General features: G+C 43.0%; 1 protein-coding gene across 1 annotated transcript in view; it reads left to right on the top strand.

The window, feature by feature from the left end:
- Nucleotides 1–27,849, top strand: part of CDH23 (cadherin related 23) — a 552,537-nt gene that overhangs the window by 257,770 nt on the left and 266,918 nt on the right. The window contains exon 10 of the mRNA XM_074958929.1: nt 6,583–6,661. Coding sequence (XP_074815030.1) covers nt 6,583–6,661 — 79 coding nt within the window. The remainder of the gene's footprint in view (nt 1–6,582; nt 6,662–27,849) is intronic.

Raw genomic sequence — 27,849 nt, 5'->3', positions numbered from 1 at the left:
GTGAAGTGATTTTAAAAAAAAAAAAGTACCAGTACAATAGCTTGCCACTTACTTCTACTTAGTCACTTTTGAACCTCATGAAATCCAGCACCAATATAGTGTCGAACAATGGTTCTCAACCTGCAGCCCAATCAGCACACAGCTGTGGCCCACGTGACATCCTCAGTGTAATACAGGTGGTACTAGATGTAGCCCACAGTGGTAAATAGATTCTAGAGAGGTGGTTCTCAACCTATTATGGTGTGTACATGGACTGTGACAGCCTCCCAAACGCACCTCCGTCCTGACCTAGAACACCCTTTGTTTTTGTTCGGCACATCCATAACTGAATACCGTCAAACTGTGTGGTGGTTTTGTTATGTGAAAAAAGAAGTTGACTAGGGATTTTGATGAGACATCTGGGCTTATTTCATTTCTGCCACAAAGTAGGCTTCAATTTGACCTGGACACTGGTCTCTGTACCATGCAAACTGACCTGATATAGCCATCCCTCTTCAGGCACATTGGGCTAATATATGCACAAGCTGTTTCTGCTGTTGTAGACATACGGGTGCATACGAGGTTTGGACAAGGTTCCTGATAGTTCCTCAGCCTCTCTGCCTCTGTCTGTCTCTCTTGCTTTCTTTTTATCTGTGGTGCACAGCATGACTGTGTTTCTGTATCTACGTATCGGGCAAGAGTAACTAGTCTAAAGTGTATGTGTTACCTAATAAAATCTTATTTGGTATTACTGCAACAAATTTTAATTTCCTCATTCAAGTAACAGCATGTCAGCCAGCCTGTCGGTGAAGAGCCGATAGAAGGTGAAAAGAGTGGATAAACTGCAGCAAATTACTGAAAACAGATCCCTATCAGCCCTTTGACTAGAATTGACTGGAAATAAGGAGAAATAGGGTTGTGGGGTTTTTTGTGGTGGTTTTTTTTCCCCCTCCCCTCCCTCAGATTCTGCCATGGCAGCTTTCTGAAGTGCTCCCCCTGGCTCCTCCTATCTTGACATGGGGTTAAGGTTCACCTTTCAAGTCCTTAATCCTGTGACAGAAGAAGGAAGAGAGGAGAAGAGTTCTGCTGTGGTTCTTATTTTTCTGAGCTCAGGATGCTGTACCAGAATTCAAAATCATTTTACAAATGCTTATTCAGACTCAGGGAAGAAAGAAATCCCATCCTCCCCCTGCCTCCACCTCCACTTAGAATTCATTAGCGGGCAAAGAGGGGGAGAGCATTTGTCTTCTCGTTAAGCATTGCATAATCTTTCTTGATGCAGTGTGTATTCTCAAAGGGGATAGTACAAATTTCCCCTGGTTCCTGGACAAACCAAAACAGAATACTTGCAGTTACAGTAATGCTCAGCACTTGTGGTATAGAGTTCTTCTTCCAAATGCTTTGTAGATGTTAATCCTCACAGCCTGTATCAGTTGGTAAGTATTGTGGCCGTTTTACAGACAGGTAAATGGTGGCATAGAGGCATTTACCCCCAGTCATAAAGAGGACTGACTCACTGTCTGATAACCCAGGACTTCCAGGCTCCTAGTTTTGTGTTCAGACCATAGCTCACTTTTGTCCAAGAACTTTAAATCAAGAAACCATCAGCTTCTTTTCCAGAGGGGACATGGGAACGATCCACCCAGCAAAAGGTAAGCCGAGGCACACCTGAATGCATTCCATGCTGGCATCCCAGACAGGAAACTGCAACAGTGAGAGATGCTGAGGCCCAGTAATTTTCAGTCCCTGACTGGGTTTTCCAAGGTGAGTGAATGTGTTCCTTATTGCAGCGTGGCATTTATTTCCCCCCCCCCTTAAAATAGAATTAAAATACTTTCTTTGTCACCTCCAAACTCCCTCCCACCCCCAAATCAGTAAGTCGAAGAAATAATGCAGAAGCAGTACCACCTTGGCTCCAGAGTATCAATAGCACTCAGTTAATTCCTTCTTAGAATACCTCCAGCCCATCAGTGGGAACACTTGATTAAAAGCTCAGGGTTTTATTAAAAAAGGATTTATTTACCCTCCCCCAAACCCCTCAAACTTTATTTGGCTAATGTAAAATCTCCTCCTTTTTTCTGGTTTTTAAGCAAGGGGCTGTTTCAGATTATTGCTTTTTAAATCTTCTCCTCCCATCCATGTGGGAGTGGGTTATTCTGTATTCCAGCACTCTGCTTCCCTCTATGTTGGGGCCTTACGTTATGGCCTCACCCCTCCTTGACAGTCAGATGAGGAGGTGTTAATCCCTGTAAGAATATTGGGAGCTTTCAGGAGTAGCTGCAGCCACCAGTTTACTTGACAGATACATGGATGATTACCACCTGTAGACATGAACTTCATGATTCACCTTAGGAACCTCACTAGTATATAACAACAAGGACTTCTCCCAGGTGACAGTGGCAGAGTTACCTCTGATTTAGAGATGGAGGTAACTGCCTGCCTGCTATTGGAGTTTCCTGGACAGTAGGCTTTCATCTTGTGGTGATCCAACAGACCAAGTTAGGGTGTCTTGTAAGAAGAGCCAGGGAAGAAACTAGCTGCCAATCCAAGAGGAGTTAAGAGAGACAGAGTAAGTGAGGAGGAAGCTTACGAATTACTTAGTTTCTTCATATGAGGGAGCACTTAACAAGGATGGAGCTGTCAGGACTTTCACTTTCACTCTGTACAGCTACCCTGGATTGCCTTTGTATTTAACATACTGAGGATGTTTCTGCATGGGGGCCCCAAAAGTATTTTTTGATTTCCCATTTGATCTTTGCAGTAAGTGGAGAAATTGCATCAATTTGCATTTCTACTCCCGCTACATGCACTCTGAGACACAGCAGAACATAGACTGGCATAAACAGAACCTGCTTCAAGTTGGTGCCAAGTTTCTATTGGAGCATCAGAAATTGGCTATCGTGATTTCAGATGTCTGTCATTCCTGAAACTTGCCCACTAAACATGGGACAGATTAGGGCACGTTTTGGGGGGGATGGATTTCTTGGCTTTTTCAGGACATCACAATATGTAATAAGCCTGGTACATGAGGATGCCTAAAGAAAATATAGGGTGTAAAGAGGCCTTTCTTAGGTCCACATAGATCCAGCTCTCTTCCAACCCTCTGCTGCTTGGCTCTGTAAGTGCTTTTCTGCGGATAGTGGATAAGTGCTCTGCATTTGAGTCTGTTATCCAGGCTCTCAGCTATGAGAGTAGGTCATGACTATATTGTCATATTTCATTTCACACGAAGCAATTAATTGAAGATGGACATTTAGGACCTGATACTTTGAATTCAGTGGAAAGACTTTCATGACTTTGGGTTTTGGATCAGGCTGTTAGTGGGAGACCTACAAACTGCTGGGAGTTTCATTCCACTAGTCACATTAGGATGCTCCAACATCATAAACAGGACTGCACGAATGATAGTCACAGCCTGGTAGGCCATAAAGGGAAGTGTAGCGGGTAGCAATTGCTGTCTGTTCTGTGCTTTCAGGCAATGGATGTCTGAGCAGTGGAGGTGAGGCACTCATATCCACTATACTGTGTGTTTCACTGCCATGGATAAAGTGTGAATCATTTTCAGCAGGGCATGAGGAAGGGCTTGTAAACGGGAGTGGGGAGATGTAGAGAGGATTGACCCGCAGTTGCAAAAACAACTCTCCAGAGCCAGCCAAAGCCCTAGTTTCCAGTGCTGCCAGTCCTTTAATCCTCATGACCAGATGGTGAAATACCATCTATCTTGTGGGTTACCCCCTGTCTCTTGCAGGTGGGTTTTCTTAAAAAATCTCTAAACCCTGATAGCAGCATCACTACTCTTAGCTTCTGCCTCTGGCCACAATCATCCCACTTGGCACCCACAGAAGATGGCTTTTCATAGGATAAACCTGCCCCAACATAAACGGCCATTACTATTCCTGTACCATCACTAGCGCCCCTTCCCCAGCAGTTGCTTTCCCTTTGAAATGTACGGCACAGCTTGTGACACTTATCATTCTGAGTGGCTCCTTCTCTTTTGACAGGCGATGAGTGAACTGTCAGATAGGCCAGTGCCGAACCCAGTGTCTTTGGAATGGAGAAGCACTTTAGTTTGCCGTTGAGCAACTGGAGGCTCCTCTCCCATGGGAATAGTAAATTGAAGTGTACCATATTTGGGAAGTGAGCACTGAATTGTGTGCATTAAAGTCTCTCTCCCTTCCTCTTTTCTACTTTCTTCCCTCTCCTCTCTAAATCCCAGCTCTTAGCTCCCACCTGCCTCAGTTTCCCTCCCCCCCCCCTCCCCCCCCCCCAGCTGCTAAATACCCTTTTTGTTGTTGTTGTGTTGTACTTGCTGATTTGGAAATCACAATTACTCCTGGTGATTTAAAGGTGCTCTAATGGCTGCTGGATCCCAGCAGCTGAGTGCTGCTCAAAGGTCAGTGACCTAGGAGTTATGCTTAATGATATCAAATTGCAGATTTACATGGAGTTTGTTGAAATGCCATGGGAGGTTGAGGAGAGAAATATACATGGCCCAAAGAACTTCACTTTTATTACAGCCGGTTCCATATATTCTCCACTGAGTCCCTCTGTGCTTCATTGAGTCAGACTGCTGCCCTGAAAGGGGGGGACTGAAAGTCTGAATTTCTGTGGGAGACGCGCTCTAAGTGGTTTCTCCAAGGTAGCTCAAGGCTGTTTTTAATTTCTAAATGAGATTATTTTGATGTCATGGGATCACTTCCATCTCCTGCTCTGTCAACGAGGTTCCCCTCTGTTTGGCTTGTGTACTTTGATTTGTGCACACACACAGACGCTGACAGGTATTGCATTTTTCCATGCTTAAATATTTTCACATGCTTAGGCAGGCATGCACAGAAACTCTCATATATGTAAGCACATACACAGGACCAAGTATGCATACACCTAGACACCTCACACCTGGGGACCTCATTATACCAATAGGGATCCAAATATGCGTGCACATATACTGCGCACACACTGTCATGCATGCACAGGGGCAAGATTTTTTTATATATTCAGCGCAGTTCATAAAAAAAAAAAGCTGTAGTTGTAAAGAAAAACTGAACCAGTAAGGTTAGTTAAATAAATGGTGGAAACTCAAGGGCTCCAACCTTCGGCCTTCAGCTGATGAATTGTGACATTGGAGGAATGCAGCCAATGCCAGTGTGTTGCGCTTCCTCATTAGACATGCAAATGTCACTGACATTTTCTCTCAGGGTGAAATAAATGCCTCTTTTCCTGCTCTCAATAAACGAATGAAAATGGAGCAGCTTAAAGTCATAAATGTGTTCACACTACATTAATTACTGTTTTGTGCATATGCGATGTGCCCATGCATGGACTCACTGCAGCCTCATAAGTGAAGCCAAAGCTAGAGAAGCCAGATAGCGAATTCACATACATGAATAACATTTCTGGTCCTAAAACTAATCCTTGGTCAGTCTTTGTCCATTTACTGTTTACTTGGGGCTCTTAGGCTTGTCCATGCTTTTGGCTTTTCACGGGACTGCCTGTCATGTGACATTTCTGAAGGAGCTTGTGTAAGTGGCTGTCTGACAGAGGCAGGCAACCATCCATAGACTGACCCCTGTTCTGAGCTTTGTTCTGACCCTCGTTCTGTCTATAGCTTTCAAATAAAATGTAACAAATCTTTGACTGGAAGAACTACAATCAGATAGCTGGCCAGCCCTGATTAGTATCTCTGTTTGCCAAGAGAGCCTCATTCAAAAAACAATGAAGTAAAAAACCAAAAGAAATCCGAACTGAAAATCTCAGGGCAGGTAGAATCCATGTATCAACCATTGTTGAGATGTAGGGTGGAAGAACAATTCTCTTCTGGGATGTGAGGCCTGAAGCCCCAAGCTGAGGAAGTTATTGCTCAATGGAAGCTATTTTTCTAAAATTAAAGTCTGTTTCATTATAAACTAAAAACTCCAGTTCGTGTATCTGTTATAGTTGTAGTCTTTTTGCCTTGAATGTGCCACAGCTTCTTTTACCCTCTGCTGAGATTTCTCTGTTTTGGCTCCCAATGTTAAGTGACCCTCTCAGCTCAAGCATTTAATTGCAACATTCACCTTGGTGACCTAGCTTCAAATTTGTCTACTATAGGTAGGTGGCAAGTGACAGTGAAATGAGTTTGTTGGTGTCATAGTTCCTGGTGGACATTTGCTCACTTCACAAAACTACCACATGATTTGTCTCAATCTGCTCAGATGACCTTGTGTGTTACAGATCTAGTTCTGCCTTGGGTATTACAGGTCAAGACCAAGGTATGTTGGCACGGTTTTGTTGGGGGGGCACAGGATTTGAATGGCAAAGGGTGTTGCAGGACAGAAATAAGCTGCTTTGGTGGAGCTGTGTGCAGGAAACTTTTATAGGGCCTTTCTGCACCGTGCCTTGTCCTGTTCATGGGCAGCTCCTGATTCTCACAAATACTTAGAACGCTATTTAAAAAAAAAAAAATTACATTAGCAATGTACTTACTTGCTTTGTCATGAAGTTCTTCTCATCCCCTCAGTGCATATGAGAAGTCTTGCACATCCTGCAGCCTAATAAAACACAGGAAAACGATGCAATGGAAAGTCTACAGGGCCTGGAATGTTGACATCTTCCTTTCCTTCCTAGGGTACAACTGTGCGTATGATAACGGCAATTGACCAGGACAAAGGACGGCCCAGGGGTATTGGGTACACCATTGTCTCGGGTAAGTCATATGGAGACCGCATCATGAGCCCATGGTTGGCATATGTTGGAGGTGAGGGAAGAATTGGCCTTTTAAAGCGCTGTCACCTACTCTGTCCAAACTTGAAAAACTATTTTTATTTAACTACTTACTTGTGATTTTATTGGTCTGTAGTCAGTTCTTTAATGCCAAACATGCTGATTACCAAAGTCTACTGGAATAACTAAAATCTCTCAGTTTTCTGATGAGCCTCTTTTGCCTTCAGTGACGTCACAATCCATTGTTAGTGACGTCTCAATTCTCTTGAGTGGAAATGGTTATTTTACCTACTTTTTTGCCACTGTTCTATATTGTGACCTTTCAGAGTTTAGTAACATGCAAGGTACATGCAGCATGACTGCTATATGCATGTCCCCAGCACCAACTGTGCATTGCTTGCTTTGTGCACATTTGGATGCATCTAGCTCGGGTGGGCCGCATCAGCTTTCTGAAATTGTATGAAGGGCCGGTTAGGGGAGGCGCTGCCTCCCCAAACAGCCAGGCATGACTACCCCTATCCAACCCCCTTCCTGACTGCCCCTCCCCCCCGGGACTCCTGCCCTCTATTTCCCTTCCCCCTTACCGTGCTGCTTGGAGCACCAGTGGCTGGCAGCGCGGCTGCACCAGGATGGGCAGCCTCGCCCTGCAGCACAGAGCACTGGGTCAGGCTGGGCTCTGCAGCCCTTCTGCTCGCTGTGTTGCACTGCATGGCAGCATGGCTGCAGGGGATGGGGAGCAGCCTCCCAGGCCAGGAGCTCAGGGGCAGGACAGTCCTATGGGCCAGATGTGGCCCGTGGGCCGTAGTTTGCCCACCTCTGGTCTAGCTCATATCGGAATGCTTTGGATGTATTCCACTGGCTCAAGGCTGTATGCAGTTCACCTTATATAAAGTAGCAGGTCTGCAAGGGGATTAGGAGAGCCTTTAGGCATTTGGCCATGATAGTGTTGCTTTTAGAAAAAGAATATATGTAATGGTGGACAATATATAGTACACGGTTATTTTCATGAGTTAAGGATCACGGCATAACTTACAAGTGGTGGAGTAAAACAAAAGTTTAAGTATGGTCATCACTAAGGAATAGTTCCATTTCATACTGCACCAAAGAGGATGTCTGCAGATGGCTAGGCATAAGCATTTTGTTGATACAGTTGTCATGTTATTGATATAGTTATGGAAATAGTGTGATTTACTACCTGCTGAATTACTGAGACCATTTTCTGTAGCTCCTAAGTGTTCCCTACTTATCTCCCATTAACGTATTGGCCTGGCCTGACTCTGCTTAACTTGTGAGATTACAGCACAAGTTGGTATGGCTACATGCTATTTTTTTAATGAATTTTTAGTTCTGGTGAAAAGCTGAATTAATTGTGTAAGAACTGGCTTTCACCTCCCATCACCAGTCTCTCTTAACCCTACCTGCATGTACCACCTCAAAGAGTGAGGGAGTAATTCACTCCCTTGTACGTATTCTTCCTTTTCCTGGGGCTGCCATCACATTATGCCCTCAGTTCTTCTTGGTCAGTAGGCATTTCCCATGCTCCACTGGGACAATGGGCCAGAAAACAACTCCTTGTGGGAGAGGTTTGCTTAGTCTATGCCCTTTAATTGCTTCTTTGGAGTGATCTGTGTGAAATTCCCAAGCACCCGAGTTATAAAACCAAAACCACCCGAGTTATAGTAAAACTTGATTAAGATAGAATCTGACTTCAGAAAAAACCTGAATGCAATTCTCCTCCTTTTTGCATGGATTCCACTAGCTCAAGGCTAAGATACATAGAAATAAGATAGATACCATGCTGGTCGTTACAAGGAAATAAGCATTATCTTCTATTTCCCATACATACATCCTTTCTCTTCAGCTTGACACTGACCCCTTTTGCAGGCCTCTATTTGAGGGACATGGCCTTGCATCTCAGGTGTCCCATGTTGCCCTTCCTTTCTCTTGTTCTCTGGGATCCCAGCCATTCAAAGTTTGTGATGCCTCTTACTAATGGTGGTTTGGACAGAATCCAGTGGCATATCAAGTATGCAGAGCTAGGTTACAGCGGCATTTCAGCAATGGAGTGTTTGAGCAGGTGTCTCCTCTTTGAAGTGTAACAATCTGTGTCCTCCATGCAATGACTATTGTACCCTGTGTCTGCTCACTATTCCCACCCTCTCCTCCACATCTCACTCTGGAGTTACTTCAGAGCTTTCTGTTTCAAATATGTCTTTGATATTGCCTGCACCTCAATAAGCCTGAAGTGTCAGAGCAGCTTGATCCTGGCTTTCACGTCCATTGTCCCTGGCTGGAAGTTTTAGTCTGAATCCAGCTCAATCTGTCTTTAAAAATACTGAGATTATACATTTGTATAATTCCCTTTTAACGTTTTTTTTCTGATATACATACAGTATGTATTAAGTGACCGATTTGCTGACCTGTTACACAGGGATATCAATCAGAGCAAATTGCAGTGGTGGGTTTTTTGTGATGTAGACACTGATTCACTGGGAACTAGACATGGACCATAATCCGTTTCACAGAGGCCGTCAAGCAACCTTCAGATGGTAAAGACTTTCTGCAACTGCTGACCTGTGCTGCATTCAAACCCATGACCTAGAAGTGAAAGGCTCTGTTATCCAATTACTCCTCTCCCAAGATCCATTCTGTAGGCTAATCCTCTGGAATGTCCTTTTCTGAGTGCTGCTCAGTATATAGCTATCACCTTTACATTTCTGCATTGGCATGGCTGTTGAATTTGTCTTGGGATAAATGTGTATTCCCATTAATAATGACACTTGCAAAATTGTAGCTTTTGCCTGTGTTCCTAAATGATGGCTTTGCTGCTCCTATCCCTTTCATCCGTTCCTATGTGGCCGGCATGAGGCCCGGAGATGTCAGGGAAAGGGGCAGGTTCCTCCTCGGCCTTCTATGCACTAGACTTTTAGGGAAAATTTCCCCCTAGTGTTGGCAATGCTGGGAACATAAGAGTAAACAAAGCGCCAATGATCACAAGCATTTTTACCCATTTGATCTGTAGGCCTAATCTAAGGAGAATTAGACTATGCGGTAGTAATATCCCTGATGCCCTGCCTACATTAGTGCTACTGCCTACATTAGGAGTCTCAATGGTAATAATGGAACAGTAGGAGATTTCCCAATAAATCGAGTGTAGATTCAGCCCTTATGTGATACTGCATGTTTTCATTGCTTTCAGCAACCTGTTAAGCTCAGCTACCTCATGCGTGAGCAGAATGTCCAACAACATTTCTCTCTCAACACAGGTTGCCTTGTGCTTCTAAAATCAAGTTCCCTGAAGCATAGCCCTGGATTGGCCTTGAAAAATGTTTAGGGTTGAGGGAAATTTTGTGGTGTGAACATGGCCTTTCTCATCCCTTTGACTTTTGGGGAGTATTCTGTAATTGCTGTCAGCTTAGAGGTCACCCTTCTTGCCAAAAGGCTGTACACTGGAACATTTTAGCCATGAACCCCACTTGGCCTGTTCCCTCTGCTCCTACAGATTCCCAAGTGATCTCAAGTTCTTTGTTGTGGCCTGATTGTCTCACCTCCATTCTTTACTTTGAATTTTGATTTTTTTTATGTCACAGAAGAATTCTTAATAGCTTATTCCCCCACCCCCTCAAGTGGATGATCCTTTTAAAACAATACCACATGATATTAAAACACTGATTTAATTGTTAACCAATCTAAGTTATTAACCAGTTAGGATGCTTTAACTATGTTGTTGGCCAATTGCTGTTGATAAAATAATACTTAGTCAGTTATTTTGCTGTGAGAATTATATAAATAAATATTTCCCCTGTTATACTGTTTAAATATGAATCTACAGTAAATGGAAAAATGAATTCACACTACTGTGGCTCTTTTGGGTAATCACTAATTTGGCTCCTCAACCACTGAGGTCTCAGTATCACTGCTCTAGTTGGTGCGAAAGGGAACTAAGAACAGTATTACAGATCTATATGGGAAGTCTAAGTTTTAGCTTCTAAGAAATGTGATTTTTTTTTTTTCTTTTAGGTATTTTCTTTTAGCTTGTCAACTGCTATACAAAACAGACTGTGGCTAGACTTGAAATATTTTTGTCTGCTGGCCCAAATCTGCAAAACAAATGAGCGTGCATGCATTTTACAGGTCAGCTCAGTTTGCTCATGTTCATATCAGGCTCTCTACTCTATTAAAACCCCATGGCTGATTTTTAAAAGCAAACAGCCCCCAAATTTCAGCTTAACGTATGCTATGTTTATACTTTTTGTTTTGTTCCTTTCTTACAAAGTAGCCATTAACCTGTTTTGTGAATGTGTCCCATGACCTGGCTAGCATCAGTCTTGTCTGTGCTGGTCCAACCCTTACCCAGTCAAGATATAGTGGGGAATAAACCAAAAATGTGTGTTTTGCCGGGGGGGGAGAGGAGAAGTGTTGTGAATTGACAGTCACAGTCAGACATACACAAAGACACTTGGATTTGCTTGACTATGCCAATAACTTAATCACTACCCCTGGATCTAGCCTTGTGGGGTGAGGGGGTGGGCAGCTATTGTAGGAGACAGTCAATCCTTAAGAACACATCAAAGCCACAAGCAATTAAACTGTTTTGCATTTTTTGGGAAAGCCAAAAACACAAGAAGTTAAAAAGAAAAGGAGGACTTGTGGCACCTTAGAGACTGACCAATTTATTTGAGCATAAGCTTTCGTGAGCTACAGCTCACTTCATCAGATGCATACTGTGGAAAGTATAGAAGATCTTATTATATACACACAAAGCATGGAAAAAGTACCTCCTCCCACCCCACTCTCCTGCTGGTAATAGCTTATCTAAAGTGATCACTCTCCTTACAATGTGTATGACAACCTGGATTTGTGCTGGAAATGGCCCAACTTGATCATCATACACATTGTAAGGAGAGTGGTCACTTTCCTGCTGGTAATAGCTTATCTAAAGTGACCACTCTCCTTACAATGTGTATGATGATCAAGTTGGGCCATTTCCAGCACAAATCCAGGTTGTCATACACATTGTAAGGAGAGTGATCACTTTAGATAAGCTATTACCAGCAGGAGAGTGGGATGGGAGGAGGTACTTTTTATATACACACAAAGCATGAAAAAGATCTTCTATACTTTCCACAGAATGCATCCGATGAAGTGAGCTGTAGCTCACGAAAGCTTATGCTCAAATTGGTCAGTCTCTAAGGTGCCACAAGTCCTCCTTTTCTTTTTGCGAATACAGACTAACACGGCTGTTACTCAGGAAGTTAAAAAATTTTTTGAAACTGTCCATCTGTCATCCCTCCTGATAACCTAACTACTTTCCAGTATGGTAGTGTTGCTGAGGTCTGAGGAGTAGCACATTCATGGACAGATTTAAGTGTCCAGAAAAAGAGAAGGATTTGAATTTAAAGGTAGGTATGGAGCACCGAGTGAATGGACTGCCTAATGTATGCCAGAGTGTAAATTTGAAGCATATTGGGCCTAATTCTAATCTCATTTATGCCAGTTTCAAATAGCATAACTTTAATTTTTGCTCCTCATTTACCCCAGCACAAGAGCAGAATCAGGTGTACCAGGTTGAAACACAAAGCAGTGAAGACTTACAGTAATCTGTGTCCTGAGATGGGATAAAGGAATGTTGCTCCCTCACGGAGTCCCTCACTCTGCCTTTGGCTTACACCAAAAGTTTCCTGTAAACTCTATTCTGGGATAAAACCTCCTGGTTCCCAGCTTCTGCTTTTAACAGAGTTGTAACCCATTATTGACATGGTTTTGTGTCCACAAACAACATCATGACTGAAGCTTGGTTAGTAACCTCATCTGCTAAGTGTTTCAGTCGTCATACCAGGGACCAAGGTTAAGCTCATGGGAATCTATATTACCAGCACAGCATGCTCTAGTTGTGGACATCCTAACAGTGCCTATGGAATGGGATTGGCCAGATTGTGACACCCCAGAGTGCATCGCCCACTGTGTTGCTGGTACTGCTCTACAGTCATGTCTTTGGGGCACTCTATCCACTGCTGAAACATGTAAGGGGTAGTTCCCTGTTATGTCTGCAGGATGCACTAATACAAATCTAGTCAGGAAGTATGGCATGTGGGGATGCACACGTTCAGTTTTAATGGCAGAAAAGTGATGTGTCCACAGTCTGAACAGTTACTTGTAACTTGTTAAGAGGATGCTTCCTTGAGTCAGTTACAAAATCCCTGTTGCAGATGACTAGCCCTCTGTCTGTTCTGCTTAAGAGAAAGGTGCTTTAAATTCATGATTCATTAAACTCATGCTGGCAGGTCAATTTAGGCTCAAAATTTAAATGTTATAAAAATAAGCATGAACAGAAATGACTGACTTCTTTGAATCAAGTCTCTTTTAAAATTTCCATGCCGTGTGTGTGTGTTGGGTTGTGTGTTGTGTGTTTGTTTTTTTTGTGTGTGTTTTTTTTTAAGGAATACATTACCGTCTCATGTGTTATATTCCAAACATTGAAACATTCTGTTAATGCAGCCTTGCAAAATTCTACTCACACAAGGCGAATAGTTTTCTGGCAGTCAAATAAAACATCATTAATTTGTCATTATCCTTAATCATTATAGTAAAAGTCAATGAGTAGATTTTGTGCCTAGGCAGGTAACTTTTCATGACCATTTTGCAAAGCTGTATAACATATGGGTATCAGGAAGTTAATTGAATTAGCAAGTGACTGTAAGCAACAGTGAAAATGAAGAATAAGAATAATAATAGCTAGCTAGCTCTTATACAGCACATCTCATCAGTAGATCTCAAGGTGCTTTACAAAGGAAGATAAACCTCGCTATCTCCACTTGACAGATGGGGAAACCAAGGCAAAGGGATGAGAAGTGACCTGTCCCAGGTCAACCAGAAGACCACTGGCAGAGCTGGGAATAGAACCCAGGTCTCCAGAGTTTGCCAGTGCTAGTGTCTAGGCAACGCTATCTTTTATCTACTAATTTAGTCTATTTTGTATTGTCCACTGTGAAAGTACAACAACAAGTAAATTGGATGTTTATCATTCTTTCCATTTTAATAAGTTATGGTGTTAATATCACTGGGAAGGACATTTTAAAAAAAAATTCTGAATCATATGTTGACATTGTCCATTTCAGCCCCCCACCTCTCTTAGATGTGCATTAGATTGTGTCTTCAGGATATACTGCAGACGTTCTTATTTATGCAGCTATCTACAAGCACAAGGTTCTCATGACAGAAAAACAATAACACTACAAGATTAACCATATAAAATAAGTCTTAAGGTATAATCACATACTGTTTTGGTTACAAAGATATTGCAGTCTGAAATCATACAGAATCCAATGTTCTCATCCGGAGGCTTGCTTTTTTTTTTTTTTTGGTTGGCATAGCTGAGGAGTCCACTGTTTCCAGCTATCTGGCTGGCTTGTCTACATGCTAACTTAAAGATTTCTTCCCTCAATGAAGAAATCCTTTTTTAAATTTTGTTTTTCCTGAGTTAATTAATATGCTTCTCTCCATGTAAACATTTAACTATTTTGACAATTTTTTTGAAATTTGAATTTTAATGAGTAATTTCATTGAAAAATCCACACTTTAAAACTTTCTCTAAACTCTACACTTAACCGGTATGGAGATAGTAATATCAGAAGCCACCAGAGGCTTGTCTACACTAGGGCTTCCATTAGTGCAGCAGAACTATTGATAGCAATGATGGGAATTTTTTCTGCAAGTTTCCCTAGAGAGGTCGTGTCTGTAGAAGCAATATAATGAAAAAAAATGTTGGAGAGGGGTAAGGAGGCAGGCTGTTTTCCTTGAATTTCTGAATTCTGCATGTGGGGCTACACCTGTGCAGTATAAGCTTTACTGATGATTTTTGGTTATAGCCAACGTTGTTCAAGGTAATAGGGATCCCTGTGCATACTGTAAGTGAAATTCAATTAGGAAAAGACTGTCCTTGATCTAAGTCCACTCATTTCTCACCTAACAAGCAATTAACATACTCAAACTCCGTCAAAACCTTCCTTGATTCCTCACAAAGCGGGTCAGCAATACTAAAAGAAAGAGAAAATAAATAACATCTGAGCCTGAAAGAACAAGAGCAAGGCCCTAGTAGGGAGCAGTAGTGAAAATAATGATGGTTGTGGGGGTACATGCTAGTTAATACTGAACACCATCCAAAAATCAGACTGCAAGCAGCCTTCTCTCACACTGCTGTACAGAATCATCGAAGTTCACTAGCTGCCTTGGCAGGTTGGTGATGCTCAGCCGTTGAGGTCAGGGCTCCATTTGAAGGACAGATCATTAATTCAGCAAAGTAATCCACGACTCTTTTTGTGGCAGATTTATGGAGATAGCCTCTGTCCCGAGGACTCTGCCTCATCATCTTTCATTTTCCAGGCAAAGCAAGTGACTTGTTATATAACATGACATGTTCTAGATAAGACTTTTCATTTAGGGGAGCTCTCTGGGCTAAGGGAGATTGATTTCCTGGAACCATCCAGGGTGCACCAGGTGATGGGAAGACAGCAAAACTAGTGTTGGGTGTTCAGGACCTCATTAGCCTCAAGAAAGAGAGAAACTAAAGCTGGCTGGACGTTAGCTGCTACATTTTACAACTCTCAGAACCCCTTTGTGCCATTTTAACTATTGTTCCTCCCCTCCTCACCCTGTTTACAGCATCCTGCCCCCTTGGGGGAAGTGGGAGCAAGCAGCCCCAGTGTTCCAGACTGCAAGGCACGCAGTGACTGCTGCTGTCCATGGCTGTGCAAGGGCCATACAAGTTGGGGAAAGCTTTTTACTTGCCCCCCTGTCTCAGGCACAGAGTGACCACCGATGTATTAGGGGAAATGCTACTAGTGTGTGAGAACCAGAGCTTTCATTGTTTGGGTAACCTGAGGCATGTGGTGGGCAAGGTGAGAGATTCAGGATATGCCAGCTGAGGATCTGGCCCTATATTCTTGGTGTTTGACTCCAGGCTGTTCTACATCTTTACCCCGGTACCTATCACGAGCTGACTACTTTTTCCCTAATGTTTCACATTGGCTTCTCTCTCCCACTGCCCCGGTAACTGGACTCAGCTTTCACCCATAGAACTTACCCCTCTTACCCCTGCCCCCCCACCCTGGGGATTGGTTGAGAGTTTCTGCTCATTCAATTCTGAGCTTCCTCATTTGCTGTTCCGCCAATGGGGGGAGTCCCTTAACCTGCAGCTCCTGGAAGGACACAGTAACTCAGGTGACATATTGAGATGAAAAATGTCTATGGGTTTGCTAATGAGAAACTGGGGCTGTTAGCAGAGCTGTGTAAGGAAATGCTCAGCACTGACGCAGCTGGAGAATAATCCTGGGGTTTGGGACTTTAACAAAAAGCCAAACACTTTCATTTTCACCCAGTGTCCTTCTGGAAAAGGAAAGGCAGATTTTGCAGGTGGAGAACTATCATCTTGCCTCAGAAAATGGTTTTTGCTATGGAAATAGTGAAATTTCTCCGAAAAAAGTGGTTTCACGCAACTCTGACTTTATGTACTTGTACAGAACACTGAAAACTGAAGCTCAGGGAAAGAGGAGCTGCATTTCGAACAGAACCTCACCTACCAGTTCCTTAGCTGGGAACCAATTGTATGGTGCTGGGCACCCCTTGTTAGATATGGAGTACCTTTAACTCCTCTTGAAGTCCGTGGGAATTGAGGTTGCTTAGTACTTTGCAGGAACAGGTCATTGGAGAGCAGCATGTTTTCATACTAGCAGCTACCGAATCTACCTAAGATACAGTGATTTTAATGGCATTTTAACAGCAGGATTTTCATAATTAAGTAGACACCAAAGGAACTTTGATGGTAGTCAAGCCATGATAGGGCAAACTTAATAGTGCCCCGATATGTAAAACCCAAATCCAATGACTTACCCATCAGTGGGCGTCTGTTTCAAATCGGGGTTTTTCCCCACATCCCCTGGCCTGCCATGTGATGCCATGTGTATTTACAAGGGGTGAGAACTACAAAATGGTTCCATTCTGCTACCCTAAAAGCCTGTGGGATGGTAAATGCAAAAGTGCAGAGGCACAAGCATGTGTATGCTTGAACACCGTAAATCAGAACTAGGAAAGCATGTTCCTTCACCTGTATAGAATAACTTCCAGCGATTGTGGGGGTAATATCTAAATGGTGTATTTGATAAAAGTGCCACTAGTTTTTTGTGAAATCAGGTAAAGTGAAAAACGTACAGAACTGGGGACTAATCCATATCCAATGGAGAAAGACTTGGACAGTTGTGGTTTGGTGTATGCAAAACTCAATCACGTTTCACTTTTTCAAGAGGCATAAACAAATCATTCTGGTTTCGATGTTTCATTCATGGGCCTGCATCCTGAGTTGTGACTTGGAACAACTGAGGAGGATGTGGGTGCTCCCCTGGGGCTGTTCTGTGCTGGGCCAGTCCCCCACCACAGATGAGAGCAGCCTGTGGACTGCTGTAGCTTACATTGGTTGCCAGGGACCCCAAATAGTTGTTACAGCAATCTGGGGTGCAGGGATGAGTCGGCCAAGTCGCTCTTTCCCCCAGCCACATCCCCTGTATTGGCTGTAGGGGAAAGGGTAGCATAGAAGCCAGTATGGCAGCTCAGTGCTACCTGAGAATCCTTTTATACAGGGCAGATCCTCCTCTGGCTGGTGAAGTGGGCTTTAGGGCAGCTTTGTGCTGGTAGAACAGTTGAGGGGAGGATCCAGTCTATGGTCTGTAGTGATATGATATGTTTTGTTCTTCATCCTCCTTTGTAACATTATTAAGCTAAAATAATAACCTCCTTTTTCCCTTTAAATTTGCTTGTGTTCTAAAGTGGAGGGGTATGAAATAAATATGCAGAACACAGACTGCTAATGTTCATAGTGCATAGAAGAATGCAGTAAACCAGCTCTCACCCCTCCAACATCTGCCTTTCAGCTAGCCAGCCTCCCGGCTTGCTAAAATCAGGGATGGGTCCAGGTGACAATGTTTTGGCTCTAGACACTCCCTGCAAAAGGTTAATATTCAGGATTTGGGTCCCCCTCTGAGACATAGCCCTATTCAGGATCTGGATTGGAGCATCAGATCCAAACTGGTAGAAATCTCACAAGAATATTTCCCTCTCTTCTCTACATGCTTGGGTTCCTCCCTCACATCGTCCCATTTACCAGCTCCTTATACATTCCCTCTTCTCCTGAGATCTTCTGGGATATCACATAACTGCTCTAGAACTTCATGAGGTCTTTGGGAGTGGGGGTTGTAAGGTGCTCCTGACCCCTCCTCAAATTGGCTGGATGTGATTGTGATTGCTAAGAAATTATAGAAGAGATGGGGGTGGGGGAGCTGTAATAGGAATTGGGACTGTGCCAATCTCTGCTGGACTATTGGGAGGACACCTACCACACACTCAGGAAACAGCTTGGAATGGTGCCCCTGTTTAGTAGTCTCCCCCTGTTTGGTAGTCTCAAAGGAGTAGCCAATTGTCTCCCCACATCAGAGAGTAGAAGGAGGGGCAGAGGAATAAAGACTTCTATACCCCATCTCACTGATGATTATGTGGCGTGGAGGAAATCCAGGTCTGTGGTGTGATGGCAGAGGGAGGTGGCCTTAGGGGCAAAGGAAGGATATGTTGGGAACCAAAAAAATTGAACCTGCCCAGTTGAGACTTGGTTTTAAACAGAGTCAAAGCCTTACAGTTGGGCTTGATTCCAATTACCCAAATCAAACTCCTTTTCACAGGTTACTCAAGGCTTGAGTTTTTACCCAGGTCTCCACAGGTGAAAGTAAGTCCAACCCTGTCTGTTCCTAATTAATCCATCCCTTTTGCTCCTCCCTAGAAAAAAACCCTTTCACTTTGTTTTCAAGTTGATCTTAAAATAAAAAAAACCTGCACAAAACTTTCCCCTTAATATTGTATAGAGATGCAGGATTCTTGATGCACATACATGGGACTAGCTTGTACCATAAGCATGGACACCAAAGAGTTAAATCAGACAGAAGGATTCATAGGCTCTGGAAAAGCAGCGGCTACCACTGATGTCAAAATGTCAATCTCCATGTGATTGACAAATTTCAGGTTCAGTGATGGATGGACAGCAGGGAGATTACACAAGGACAATCAATATGCCTTTTCCTGTACTTGAAGAGCCTTTGTAAAAGACAGTAGAAGAACGAGGCCCGGGGCTGCAGGGAGCTGGAGGGGCTCAGAGGTTTTGTGAAACCTCTAGAACACTTTTTTTAAATGATTTTTTTTGTGAAACTTGCTAAATTTTGAAGAGGTGGGGAAAAAAATTCCTCCCTCCCACCCCTCCCCCCTTAATTAAAGCCGTTGTACTCCAAGGGAAATGTGAATTAAAAAATGTGATGTTGTGTTTGTCCAACTAAATAGGAGCCTTTGATACAGAAGCAGTGTGAATATTGCTTGAAAGTAGTGCTTCCCCTGCTGCTTGTACTATGGGAGAATAATAGTTTTAAAATCCTGCAGTAGCTCCTGGAGCACCTTTCTCCAAAGGCAAATGGAACTCATGCCCCCTTATTTTCCAGTTGTTTAAGTCAGTCATTTGGCCAAATGAGATCTCACATCCCCAAATTAGGAGGTTGTTTAGCCTTCCCTTGGTAAATCCCACGAGGCACCCATCTGCATCTTTCGGTGTCTCAATACCTTTAAAAATCTGCCCCCACGTCCCTAAACTGGACTTTAGAAGAGACAGCATGTCCTGGAAATAAGACCAATTAGTTTAATATATCCATTGCTGGTTGGCCTAAATTGTGCTGGCTTTTTCCCCATATACAAATCACTCCGAACTACCAGTGTGTTAAAGTCTTCTCAAATTCTACCCGCTGGGGGAGGACTTCCTATGTGATTTGTGTGATCAGAGCAGAACCTTTTTGTAGGAAGACCTGCTGATGGGTAGAAATACACCTCAGACCAAATTATTGATGGAAGGCTGTTTTTCCACACTGCCAAAGCAAGGGAATGCGAGTGAGGGTGAGGTGGCGGCAGATGCTCTGGCTCTAGTTTACTAGGCAGCTTGGGTGTTTCTCTGGTGCTGTGAACCAACAGGCTGTGTTGTTACTTTGGCATCTTGCTTTGGCCTGCTGTCAATCCAGGAACAATCATAGTAAATACAGCTTCTATAATAGCTGCTTTCATTTCAAAGTGCTTCCCTGGCAAATGGGCTTCAGTAATTAAAACTATAAGTCAGCATCAGTTTGGGAAATGACTGAAAAGTGTGTGAAAGAGGCTGGCAGGCTTTTCTGGAGGGAGAAGTGGGGCTGAAGTCTGCATCTAGAAAGGGGTTTGGTGTTCGTATGGGGCCAGTTGAGTACAAGTTTAGTGGGAAATAATACCAATCTGGATTGGAGAGAGATTGCACTTTTTCAGTAACCAAGGCAGAGAGCTACATTAAAGTGTTTGTTTTTTCCCCTTCCCTAAAGAATTTTGAGTCTAAATTGTGTGAAGTTATATTGTACTGGGTGGGCAAGATGCAAATAATTATACAGTGACCCAAATAGAAATAATCATCATTCCATCTGACGTTTTAAAAGTCAGATCCCTCAGTAGAGAGTTTTTCTTTAAAAACAATACACATGCAGGAAAAAAAATTTAAATATTGAAGACTGAATCATAGTGGGATTGCAATGTCTGTCTGTGTTTCAGGGGACTAGGAAAAATAGAAGAGTTCTTATGTTTTTACTCAGGCCTTGACTGGAAGAGTTTCCAGAAAGGTAGGAAGGAAGAGGATTTATTTATGTTAAAAATGTATCAAAGAAGCAATGACAAAGGTAGAAATGCCATTTGGGGGTTATGTTGAGTCAGATGGCCCCCTGTATGGCTTCTGATGTCAGCAGGAAACAGCTGTTGGATATGTGGAAGCGCAACCCATCCATAAGTCCCTGTATGAGTATGTTTGCTGCCAGAGGAGGGGAATGAGGGATATTTTGTGAACCTCAGAAGTCCAGTGCAGAAACAATCTGCATAAAAATCCCCTTAGCAGTTTAATGTGTGTGTTTCTTTTGTATGCGGGGTTGTGAAAATTCATTCTATAAACTCCAGTCGAGCAATAAATGCATGAAAATCCAAATGTACAAGGAACATACTCTCTTTGGGACTATATTTGCCTTCTGCTCCCTGTTTACTTGGATGAAGCCCTCTGCAAGTTAAACAGGAGGCTAAATAAAAGGGTGAAATGAACATTTAGGAGTTATGTCATCCTTTGGGAATGAGAGAAAATAGTGTTGTACTGAGAGGGAAACAGAACTGAATGGAATCTTGTGTTGTATCACAATGAATTGGTGTGAATATTTCTCATTACATTTTTTTCTTCCTGTTAAAATGTGGTTGAAACGGGTTCGGTCTGGTTAATACGTTCTTATACCACACTGGTGTACTCATTCATAATCCCTTATATTAGTGTCACACACATCATGGTGACTGCCACCGGCAGAAGACACAAACTGCCCATTGTAAAAGGTAATATTTTATTTGTACATGAATTCTGCAAGTTTATTCATGATGATAATTTCTCAGGGAACTTTCAGGCTTCTGGGTTGAGCAAACGAGTATAGTTTTCCGGCAATAGGTTTTCATTGCATTCAGTTCATGGAATCATGGAGAAGAAAGACCTATTGGTCTTGATTCTTAAAATCTTTTAGGTGCATATAAGCCTACCACATTGAACTATGCATCTAATGAAATGCTACCCATTAAGGTGTTGTTTCAAAACAATGATGTCACAACCATAGTCAATCCATGACTGCAATGTCGTTATCTCTCCCAGAAGTACCACTTTGAGGGGTTGTACCATACTTATCATGCTGTTATGTGTACCCATGTTGGGGAGGAAGAGTGGATACCTCCATATAGAGTTGTCCAGAAATGTCACAAACCTATCTCCAGATAAAGCAAAAGTGACTACAGGAAAAGGCAAAAAAGCAGGTCCAGGGTCCAAAGCTGTGCTGGTTATTTACTTTCAATTTTAGACATCTGCTGAATTCTAAACTGTGCTTGTAAAAGAATATTGTGGTTTGGGATTCAGAATCCTTGAATATGATTGCCACAGGGTGGCTGGCCTGTTTAAATGAAGTAGCTCCTGTGCAAGAACAGGTGCTCTCAGTTTTGCCAATTAAGAGAGCGGGGAAACACATGGGACTATAAAGAGCCAGACTGTCAATAAAGGAGGGGGGGGGAGCAACAGGAGCTTCCTAGGAGAGGCCGTGAGAGTTCCCAGGGAGGCAAGACAGTGGGAACCCACTGAGGAAAAAGGGCCTCCAGGGATAAAACCCTGGGATGTGATGTTTAGTGAAAAAGGCAAGGAAGAACCTGCACCAGGCCCTGAAGCAGGAAGGACTGAGAGAGGCAAAGGGGAAAATTCCCTGAGAGCTGTAGCTTAAGGAGGGTTGTTTTTTTTCCCTACATTTTGGAAAATAAAACTCTGCCTGAAACGAGACCCTGGGTGAGTCACTAGGCCCTTTGTGGGCTATGGAACACCCAGCACCTTACAGTGATAAACTAGGGTTGGGACTACAATTTTGTCACAGAGGTTATAGTGGTCATGGAAATTTGTAAATTTGAATAAAGTCCATGAAATTGGACTCCCACTGCCTTGGAAATGGCTGGGAAAATGCGTTTGATTAGGATTCCAAACTGAGTGTAATTGCAACCTTGTGAATGGGGTCACAGTGCCACTCAGGCTTGGCCCTTTGTCTCCATCTATGGAGTGATGGCAGGCCCAATCTGAGTGGCACTGTGACCTTGTGTGCCAGGTTGCAATGCCCAGAGTGGGGAGCTGCTGCTGCTGGGTGAGTGTGGGGGTGGGCTCACTCTCCCTCCACATCCCTGGACTCACCTTTCAGCACCCCCACTCGTCTCTTGTGTATGTTGAGGTAGTGAAAACTACATTATTTGGTGATTTTTCTGTGACTTAGGTTTTTTCCTCCACACCTCTGCTGTGAAATTTGTTTAAAACGTCCATGCCAAAATCATAGCCTCAACTATGATTAGCTCAGAAATCCAATATCTTTAGAATCTGTGGACTTTATCCTTCTCTCCAATACATGACTGCATCTCCTATTAACTTTAATGGGAATTGTGTCAGTATATCAGATGGTAGAATTGGTCCTTGTGTGTACCCGTGACTCTGCACAAGGTAAATTTTACATGTGCTTGTTGCAAGGAAGGGTTATTCTTTTTAGAAACCATAAGAGTAGAAATTATGGATCTGTTGTGCTAAACAGGTGAGTTAACTCTTTCTCAGACAAGGTACCAAAATTCCTGGTTCTAGAAATGTGTGTGTCGCGGGGGGTTCTACAGAATTCCCAATCTAGATTTGAGTGCCATGGCAGGAATCAGTGTTTCTAGAAACAAGCAGTAATCTGATTCTAGATCAGGGAGAACACATGCCTTTTTTCTAGAACTGGAGATGATGAACTTGTAATCTCTGTTCCTGAGGGTGTAGTTTATGAAATAAAGAACATGATGTAATCCTCTGCCCTTCGGAAATGTCTTGTTCCCTTCAAAACTGAGTAGGGGTAGAGACTGAGGAATGCTCTTACTGATCAGTTATGGATGTGTTGATGAATACAGAAGAGAAGCTGCCCTGAAACACTTGTCTCCATATTGCGTGGGGGCAAAAACTCAAGGTGAAAACCAGCGAGGTGGTCAAAGCAACTGATGGACTATTTATATAATAACTGTATCTGTTGCCGACTCTATGAACCACGTCCAACAGCATCTATTTCAGTGCAGAGGAGCCCTGACGGAGCACATTTTGATTAATAAATTATCCAGCACAAGGAGTGTGATGGGTTCCCCTTTCACATCTCATGAAAGTCATTCACAGCCAAGTTCAGTGGCTCGGCAAGTCCCCACCATTCTGACAATGCATCTCTCAGCCACAAACGTCCCTTCACAGGGGGACTATTGGAGCGTTCACCTAGGCATAGAGGGTTGGACAGTGCTGGCTGAGAGACAGTCCTTAATTAAAGATGGAGAGTAGCCAAATCTTTCTCTTTGTGCATAATTTGAAAAGTAATGAGCTACCAATAGCAAAGGAGGCAGGGAGGAGATTTCAATATCTATCTTCCTTTTCTGGAGTCAGTCCAGTACTTTTAAATAGCATCTTTAAACTGAGAGAGTCAGCAGAAGGTATTAAGAATGATGGTCCTACAAAATCCCACTTTATATCTTTGTTTCTCCAAAATGGCATCTCCACCAAGACCCATTCTTCACAATGAGACTAGAAGAAAACTGAAATTTTGCTATTGTGATATAGCCCTACTGCTCCTGATCTGGCTTCCTTTCTGCTCTTTTCCCTTCATCTTACTTTTCTTCACCCCAGCTGATAAAAGGAACTCATGAGTTGGACAGATTTATAACTGACAGTTCCCAAAGGTGACTTATATTTTAGCCAGATTGACCTGATCCTTGTTCTTGTTGCTGACTTTTTAAATCTCAATACCCTACTGAAAAAATCCTTATAGACCAAGAAAAACAAAATGGTACATGAAGGATTTAGCAGAAATGGTGCTGATTACATATATCTGTCTAAGGTATTATGTGTTGTAGCTGTGTTGGTCCCAGGATATCAGAGAGACAAGGAGGGTGAGGTAATATCTTTTATTGGACCAACTTCTGTTGGTGAGGGAGACAAGCTTTTGAGCTACACAGTCCTGAAGAGGAGTTCTGTTGGTGAAAGAGACAAGCTTTTAAGCTACACAGAAGTTGGTCCAATAAAAGATATTACCTCACCCACCTTGCCTCTCTAAGGTACTATATGGCTCCCATTACCATTGTATTTGTGTGCCTCTTAGTCTTTTAATGTATTTATCCTCACATCTGCCTGGTGAGGTAGGGAAGTACTATCCTCCCCATTGTACAGATGGGGAACCGATGCAGAGAGAGAATAAATGACTTGCTCCAGATCACACAGGAAGTCGGTGCCAGAGCAGGGGGCTGAACTGGTTCTTGTGAAGATCATTCGAACTAAAATGTGTATGTTACAAAGTTAGCATGTGGTCTGGGTTTTGGAAAAGTGGGCAGGGATCACCCTAGGTTTTGAAGGTCCTCTTGTTAAATGTTGTGTCATGCCTCAGACAGACTGCCACGAAATCCATGGAGAGATTTAGTACGGTTTTATTTGCTGTGGATGTCTGTCTCTTGTATTCACACACTTCCCTTTTTCTTCTATAACTTAGTGCATCTTTTCTTCCCTGTCTTTCAGTGTCTCTATTTGCCTATTTTACTCTTTTCAAATTTAATATATTATTTTCTGTAACCATTTTATTTTTCAGATTCTTCCTTCCACCCTGAGCTATTTTACCATCACTTTTTCCTCTGTTTTTTAAAATATATATATTTTAAATCTTGCACTCCATTTTAATTCTTGCTCCAAGCTCTTTGACCACCCTGTCTTTTCCTGCTATGATTCCTCTTTGCCTCTTACCTCAACTGGATCTCCTAGGTTTCCTCTCACTGCTCTGCTCTCCCCTCGGAGCCATTCAGTCTGCCCTCCAGGGCTGTACTCTGCTCCACCCCGGACCTCTTCCAGGTCAGCGGGTTTTCATTTGTGTTTCAGTGTAGGGGAGGAAGAAAGGGAGATGCCCTTCCCAGGAGAGGTAAGGATCTCTGTTGCCCACCAGGAGTATAAGAATCCCTTTCAGTCGTTGGCTGAAGGACCCATCAGTTCCTGAAATTTGCCTGCTCAGTCTGACTGAGCCGGAAGAGCTCCTGCCTATGATAGATGCTCTGCTCACAGGCAGAATGAGCAGTTTCTTATTACAGTCATGAGCTCTCCAGGCGCTTTGCAGGGAAAGCAGCTGGGTGGCTGTCTGGCTCGTTTCAAAGTGCTCATGGTACAGGGATTTTTGGTCCTTCTCAGGTTTCATTTCCTCCTGTTTCTGTTTAGTCCAGAGTTAGACCGAGGCCAGCACTCCTGATTCATTCCTAGGTGGAGCCATGGGAGAGCACAAGGCCCTGGCATAGCACAAGTCAGAGTGTGGGTTTGAAGACCCCTTGCAGAACTGATGTGTCAGAGATTAGATAAAAAGAACAGGAGTATTTGTGGCACCTTAGAGACTAACGAATTTATTAGAGCATAAGCTTCCATGGGCTACAGCCCACTTCATCGGATGCATAGAATGGAACATATAGTAAGAAGAAATATATATACATACAGATAAGTTGGAAGTTGCCATACAAACTGTGAGAGGCTAATTAGTTAAGAGAAAAGGAGGACTTGTGGCACCTTCGAGACTAACAAATTTATTTGAGCATAAGCTACAGCTCACTTCATCAGATGCATTCAGGTATTTACCACTGAATGCATCTGATGAAGTGAGCTGTAGCTCACGAAAGTTTATGCTCAAATAAATTTGTTCGTCTCTAAGGTGCCACAAGTACTCCTTTTCTTTTTGCAGATACAGACTAACAGGCAGCTACTCTGAAATCTATGCAAACTAGATACCATTAACTTGGGTTTGAAGAGAGACTGGGAGTGGCTGGGTCATTACACATATTGAATCTATTTCCCCATGTTAAGTATCCTCACACCTTCTTGTCAACTGTCTCAATGGGCCATCTTGATTATCACTACAAAAGTTTTTTTCTCCTGTTGATAATAGCTCATCTTAACTAATTAGCGTCTCAGTTTGTATGGCAACTTCCAACTTATCTGTATGAATATATATTTCTTCTTACTATATGTCCCATTCTATGCATCCAATGAAGTGGGCTGTAGCCCACGAAAGCTTATGCTCTAATAAATTTGTTGGTCTCTAAGGTGCCACAAGTACTCCTGTTCTTTTTGCGGATACAGACTAACACGGCTGCTACTCTGAAACCAGGTTTATTCTGTTGCTTGGAGACTGTAAGATGGAGCAGGCTTTTCACTCTGTGTTATTGCTATCTTAGAGTGCAGTACACAAAGCCTTTGTGACCCAGACAGAGAATATCAGCACCTAAAACTGAAACCTGATACAGAATGATCATATGAATATTTGACAGCAAAGTGTTCAAAGTGGACTTCCCTTCAGGGGGAAATTGTACCATTCAAAGCCTCTCTTCACAGCCCTCTCTGCTATATTTCTCTTAACATTTTGTGCTACAACCATCACACAACACACTCACTTCTAAACAAAAATTCCAGTACCATTTAATGTACCAGCCAGAGCTAGCTTTTCCCTACTCCAACCAGGTAATTAAGTCCTCGCAAATAGGTTCAGGAATCACTAACAGGCAGCAGGTTCACTATTAACACATTTCCACGAGCTACGAGAGAGTCTGTTCCAAAGCTATGAGGAACTTTTGGAAAAAGAGCTGCTATCTAATCTCTGGTTTCAGAGTAGCAGCCGTGTGAGTCTGTATCCGCAAAAAGAACAGGAGTACTTGTGGCACCTTAGAGACTAACAAGTGAGCTGTAGCTCACGAAAGCTTATGCTCAAATAAATTTGTTAGTCTCTAAGATGCCACAAGTCCTCCTTTTCTTTTTGAGAATAAACTTGGTAGATCTGCTCCGTTTAAAATACACCAGAGAGGAGTCTGTGTATCCACTATGTTCTCTCTCATGTCTGGGTATTACAGTGCTGCTTCAACAATACAGTCATCAGAGGAACAGCAATTCATTGTATTGGCACACCCATTAGACAGGGTCAGGGAGGCAGGATAGGATGAGTAGCACTAGCAGCATCAGTCAGACAATACCAGGGTCAGAAGGGCGTGACGGTACAGGTAGCATAATATGGGTAGCTAACACTGGTCTGAGCAGCAAGGCAGGGCCAAAAGAACCAGGGATCTTTGGACAGGCAGGCAGCACTGAGAGCAGCAGACAGGATCAGAGTTCAGAAACAGGCTCCGGATGTCTCTGTCAGGCATTGTTAGATTGAGATAGTGGGATAGAGCAACGCAAAGAACACTGGCACCAGATCTACAACTGTGTCTGAATATGGCACTATATATATGAGTCACTTGCCAGCTTTATGTAACAGAGAGAAAACCCTTACTAACTCATAAGATTTCATTGGCTAGTAGTTATCTGCTTCAGAGGCCATTGGAGTAACAGACTTATCTGCGGGTGAATGTCCAGCAGCTAGTGATCGGAGTCCGAGCAGCAACATGCCAGACTGTCATCCATGCTCCTCAGCATCTCCACATTGTGTGGCTCTGTTGCATCCATGGAATCCCTCTGCCTCT

The sequence above is a fragment of the Natator depressus genome, chromosome 7, assembly GCF_965152275.1.
Source record: "Natator depressus isolate rNatDep1 chromosome 7, rNatDep2.hap1, whole genome shotgun sequence".
Taxonomy (NCBI): domain Eukaryota; kingdom Metazoa; phylum Chordata; order Testudines; family Cheloniidae; genus Natator; species Natator depressus.
The sequence above is the reverse complement of the archived record's forward strand: the minus strand, read 5'-3'. Positions and strand labels throughout refer to the sequence as shown.